The 5987-nt window shown below is 38.1% G+C and overlaps 1 protein-coding gene across 1 annotated transcript; it reads right to left on the reverse strand.

Annotated features, from left to right (window-relative positions):
- Window positions 1-1109: 1109 nt before the first annotated feature.
- LOC104248207 (beta-amylase 1, chloroplastic-like) lies at window positions 1110-5779 on the reverse strand. The gene is made up of 4 exons (XM_009804424.2): window positions 5192-5779; window positions 2501-2711; window positions 2309-2425; window positions 1110-2217 (listed from the first exon to the last, which is right to left on the reverse strand). The coding sequence occupies exons 1-4, from the start codon at window positions 5716-5718 to the stop codon at window positions 1426-1428; spliced, it is 1647 nt and encodes a 548-aa protein (XP_009802726.1). The 5' UTR covers window positions 5719-5779; the 3' UTR covers window positions 1110-1425.
- Window positions 5780-5987: the final 208 nt, after the last annotated feature.

Below are 5987 nucleotides of genomic sequence, written 5' to 3' on the forward strand. Positions count from 1 at the left end.
ATCAATTATCCGACCTGACCATATTATCCATGACTTCTTGCATATGATCACTTTTGGAAAAATTCTTGGTCTCTCTAACTTGAGGAACCCCCAATTTGAGGCTTTACAAATGTAAAAGTTAGACCCATTGGTTATCCATTTGTTACCCATTGCTTATCCATTTTCTAAATGGATAATATGGTTCTTATCCATATTTGACCCGTTTTAAAAAGTTCATTATCCAATCCATTTTTAATGGATAATATGGGTGGTTAACTATTTTCTTTTAAATATTTTGCCACCCCTACTAGTCACCATTTTCAAAAATTTCCGAAAGATTAAATTACGTCATCTACTATGTTGCTCGGATACAGGTACGCATATCTTTCGTTGGTATGAATATATTCATCTATCATACAAACTTTTGAGAAATAACTTGTATTTCCAGTCGATAATGTATTTAACTCTATTACTATTAAATTAAATTAAATGATCGATGATTATTAGTGTTGTTATGACTTAATTTTTTATTGTAATTAACTAAATATTCATTGTTTACCAATTACCTTTACTCCTCAATGTCATTGATGGGTGCAGGGAAACGCCTTGCATTTTCTAAAAAATCTGACACGAGCGCGATAACATTTTTAAAGGATTCGCACAACATGGGTCATTGGAATCGTTTCTCACGTCCCTGTTTGTTAGACACTGTGAAAAAGAAAAAAAAAATATACATTATCAAATTTATCACAACATTTTTGCATGTTACTGTTTATAGTAAACAAAAACATAATAATTTTAAAAGAGAATATGTAACATGTTACAACCGGTCAATTATACTGACAAATAAAAGTTATTTATGCTTCAGACAAGCCCAAGCAATACCACTCCTACTACAAGTGTAAAAGGACTGGAATGTGGATTGTTTTAACTGAACTGAATTCTCTTGCCAAACAGATAGACCTCTGAGCTGATAGAGGCCATCCATCTCAAAAAATTTGGAAGACACTGTCAAATTAACCTGTCAGTACATAACATATCCTTCTTGTATTTGTTTAAATTGTTTTTCATGTCACTTAATTATATTGGTCATATACTATCCTTGTCACAAGACCCAGCAATACCAACCATATCAGAATACTAAAAGGAGTTAATTGTTCTAACTGAACTTGCCTGACAGATATACCTTTTGAGCTGAAATAGAGAGGCCATCCATTCTAAAAATAATAGGAAGGCACCGTTATGATACAAGGAAATACCCCTTTTCAACTTGATCGCGAACCATTACAGTATACGGAGAGAAAAAATTACGCAAAATAGACCAAGCTTTTGCTACGCAATTCACAATCATAGATCACAAGATGCTAGACATATACACACCCTTGACTTGTGGAGGGTGAGAATACGCAATTAGCATAAGCAATGCCTATAGGTTGAAGTTTCTAGCTAGTATGCAAGAACTGCTCCAGCAGTGGCGGATGCTGATAAAGATGAAAGCGGCATATCACCTTCCCCAAATCCTAGCTTGGCTCGAAAAATTTTGACATCTGCCATTTGTCTCACAAAACGAGTAAAGCTAACCCAATTCCGATATTCAAACAAGTTCTTGTCCATTCTGACAAAATTGAATGAAAAGGTAGGTGTTCCTGGACCATCCGAGTAGAACTTAGACATCCTTAACACCTGTTGATATGCTTCGTCATCCAAGCTACTTGCAGTGTTTTCACCTTGCAGGGGAATGTCACATATCCTAGCAGCAAGCAAAAGTTGTTTTACAAAACCTTCGGGACTACTGACAGGATTCATCTGCTGCTCTTCTGCATCCCGCATTTCGAAACATGTACAACACATGGTAAAACCGTACCTACCAAACATGCGAGCAATTGGCAGGAAACCATCTCGAATTGATGTATTGTAGTAGCCAGCTGTTAGCTCTGACGGGTGAGACCGTGTACCATAATGCCAGTGAATCCCACCCACTTTGCCTGTCAAATTAACTTCGAGACCACGAAATGTGGTCTCTGCTTCCCTGCAAATCCTCTCACCATGAAGCAGCAACATCTCTGAATACCATGCAAGGAAGAACTCTCCATATGGTGTGTTCCAAGAACCGTCACTTTTGAAGAACTCTGTGCTTTCAGGATCCTGCATTAAATTACTGGCACCAATAGGGCCGCCATTGGCCCACTCACGCATCCCTCTCTCCCCAGCACAAGCATTTAAAGATGCAAGCATATACTGCCAGTTTAAAAGAAGACAATCACAAATTTGGTTGGATAGGAATAACAGGAAAAAATCACTTGAGATACATAACGTCAGTCTTTCACACCTTGTCATAGCATTGAAATTCGCCAAGTTCGCGTGAGCGCCATGTCCAGCTCAGCTTCTGTAAAGGGCATGAAGGATATCTTAACTCACCAGCAGGACCCATTCCAACTTGGATACCCTGCAACATAAAGTCAAATTGCATAGGTATAATACCATTAAAATTAGTAGGTGAAGCATTAAGTGAGCATCATACAGTTATGACACCACCAAGAAATGGTCTGAAGGTGTCACGGAAGCTCCTCATAAATTCAGCATATGCTTGGATTGGAGATCGTCCGTGCAGAACGGGAAGAACATCACACCCTAGGGATATATATTCCATATTTCGTCGCCCAAACCTGTCTGAATATGCTAAATCTGGATCTTTATCCATTTCTTCAGAAACCCACAGAGGAAGGGGAATCCTGGCAGCAGCATAAAGGAGAAAAATTCAGATTGTGAATTAATCACTAGCAGAGATCATTTCCAAGGGAAGAGAGCAAGCTAGCACAACGCTTAATTGAAGGTGGCAAAACAACATAAAAAAGATGAGGCACAAAATCTGGCTAGACAGTTTTTGTCTTTTCAATATAAGGAAATCTGACAGAAACAGTTGTATCTAAGTAATGCATCACACCCATTCCAGAATTGAAGATATTAGGCAAAACAAAGCCTGTAACATTAACTTTCTAAAACTTAAAGATATTTCCATTTGTATGCCTGGAGCTTAACCATATTGTACAATAGTCTATTGAGGCACGTCTTGTGTAATGTTGGTCTTGTGTAATGTTGACCTTTTTTCTCTGTCCAAATGAATGATCTTTCGCAATTATTTCTTTTCACCCTGTTCCAGTGAATATATCAAGTTCTATTTTCATTTCTGTTAACTTAGTATATTTGGAAGGGCAATCTTACAGGAATAATCTGTTTTTTTTGTAGTAGTATCATCACATAGAAATGATCTGTGAAGTTTGTATGGATACCCTAAGGTTCTCATGCCTGCCATCACAATCCATGACCTACATTTGGACTCCTTGACTCTGGACATTCACCCTCCACACAAATTAAGGCAATGGGGAAGATAACTTAAAGCAGGCTCAGTGTCACACATGCTCTTCTTTCAATTTGTAGCTAAACTTAGGCTCACACTCATCTTATAATTCAGGCCATGTTTGGTAACGAGACCCTGAAAACTTCTACTACAACAACAACAACTACGCCTCAATACCAAACAAGTTGGGGTCAGCCATACATACATATATTAAAATCAACACTGATCCAAATTTTCCCCAATGAGAACTTATTGTAAACTTTCTCCCAATCCACCCCGCCATGTTTTGGCAATAAGATCCAGAACAAGTCCTTCGTAAATTACAAATCAACTCTCTAATCTAAAGTATTGCCCCAGTGAGGACTTCTTACTTTAGATTAGGACAAAATATAGTTTGCCTCCTGCAAGTACCCTAAAACAACAAAAGCTAAACAACTATAGTTCCAACTTCCAATCAAGGTTTACAAACAGAGGAGAGAGCATTCTGTAATGCTGAATCTATTGTTGGTATACAGAGGTTCCAGTGACTCACCAGCTGCAGAAAAAGGCCATCAGAAGCTAAATGTTCTTCTGCATAACTAAACACTTCTCTCCATATTCTCTTAGTTACCCACAAACATAGTCAGACTAGAACCAGCTGGAAACAATGCTAGCCATTGCTAGCAAAATAACCGTCAAACTCACTTCTCTACTGATGCCGACAAAGAACCACCACAATGATGACATAATTAACCTAGTCATTGCAACTTTTAGCATAACTACATTAATCAGTATTAAGATTTTTTCCTTTTTCCTTCATTTAATCAGTATGTAATTCCATGCAATACTTAGTCCTCTCTTGGGTTTTAAACAAAAGGAAAAACAATATAGAGCAGGCAGATATATTTATTAGGATAACAGAACGTAGCATGGGTAGATATATGAGTACACTCTTCAGACTAGGGTGATCTTGATCTTTGCCTACAGAACTGATAACAAAATGGGAATGCAATATCATTAGGATCTTGCAGCTGAACAAGATGGGAATGCAATATCCCTAAAATGCAGCTGAACAAATCAAAATTCCTTTTGCTTATATCTTTAGGATCTTGAGCTTTTCTTTCATAGCACTAAGCATTCTGAATGTGTATCCCACTAAATAAGAATGCTAACCTGTTCCATACCAAGGACATTATATGGGTCGAATCTAACTCCAAGACAGTCCAAGCAGCTTCTCTTACTACATTCCAAAATGCCATTACTAAAACTAAGTAAAGGTGTCTGAGCTATATAAGGTGAATATAACAAACACCTAAGTACTGTTTCCAATATTCAGAATCATACAATCCATAAACTTCATTTACCCACGTAAACACCCTCAAGTAAGCCCTAATGCTTTGCTAGAACACAAAAAATCTACTCAATTACAATTCAAATTGCAAACCTACTAGACCACCAAAAGAGACGCATTCAAGCGTACACTTTGATCACACTACAGGCAAATATTGTTCAAAAAGTTCAACCAATGAATGGCAAATGCAATGCAACTAAATTAATGCAGCAGTCAATAATGTGAAACACTTGTAGTAGATAGACATTCCATCTTTTTTTAAAGATAGACATTCTATTCTTAGGCATGAATTGAGCTTAAATATGGTCAGTGAGGATTCATATAGCCAGCCTCAGCTTGTTTGGGATTGAGGCCTAGTGGCCTACTTATTGTTGATAGACATTCTATTCTTTAAGATAATATATTGTGTTTTGAGAAATATGTTTCCTTTTCAAAACAAAACAAAGCTAAACGTGTCTGAACGAGGAAGCAAAACAAATGTCATTTATGCGTGTAATAGATTGAACTTTTGAAAGTGTACCAACCAGAAGGGATCATCAGGCCCAGTACCGCACTGATGAAAAGCCATTACAGCTCGAACTTTCAAACCACATCGTCTAGCCAAAACCACAATCTCCAAATACCCTTGCCAATTATAAACCCTGGGCAATTCCCTCTCCACCAGCCCCCACCACACCTCCATCACAACTCCTTCAACTCCCGCCGCCGCCAAAGCACGAAACGACTGCGCCATCGCCTTCTTCCTCTTCATAATCCCTGCCGGTAAGCTGACGGCATCAACCGGAAGCGTGACGAACACCGGTGAACCTCGCCGGCGATAGTGAGTCGAAACGCTTCCATGCTGAAGTTCGTACTGAAGATCGCCGTCGAAGCCATTAGAAGGTACGGAGGAAGATGAATCAAGCCGACAGGATAACGTGAATCGGCGATTCTGGAACCTAGTTTGGATCGGCGAGGATTTGAGTGAACGAGCTGGAACAGCGGCTGAGTCAGTGCGAGTGCAGCAGAGAGACGCCGAGAAAGTCGGAGCCGATGGCGAAGTGATCGCCATTGTTGAAAGTTGAAAGCTTTTTAGGGATTGGAAATGGGTTTTTTAAAAGTGTATTATTTTTTAGGTAAAATTTTAACCGCTGTTGTACTGGAGCTACTTACTGTGAGCTAGTTTTCATCACTATTCAGATTGAACTTTTTTACTTTTCTTTTAATTTTATTATATATTATATTTTATTATGTAGGAGTATTTGTTTATTTATTTTTGGAATCAAAAATTTTTGGTTAAAGCAGAAATTTGGAAAGCAGTTTTTGTTAAAAGTAAATCAG

The sequence above is a fragment of the Nicotiana sylvestris genome, chromosome 8 (genome assembly GCF_000393655.2).
Source record: "Nicotiana sylvestris chromosome 8, ASM39365v2, whole genome shotgun sequence".
NCBI lineage: Eukaryota > Viridiplantae > Streptophyta > Magnoliopsida > Solanales > Solanaceae > Nicotiana > Nicotiana sylvestris.

What these genes read in the sequence shown, in the direction of transcription:
- LOC104248207 (XM_009804424.2), bottom strand. Translation starts at nt 5,718, where the DNA reads ATGGCGATCACTTCGCCATCGGCTCCGACTTTCTCGGCGTCTCTCTGC. An exon ending in GGGCCTGATGATCCCTTCTG is followed by an intron (nt 2,712 to 5,191) that starts GTTGGTACACTT and finishes TGCTGCTGCCAG; the next exon opens with GATTCCCCTTCCTCTGTGGG. An exon ending in AATTTCAATGCTATGACAAG is followed by an intron (nt 2,218 to 2,308) that starts GTGTGAAAGACT and finishes TTAAACTGGCAG; the next exon opens with TATATGCTTGCATCTTTAAA.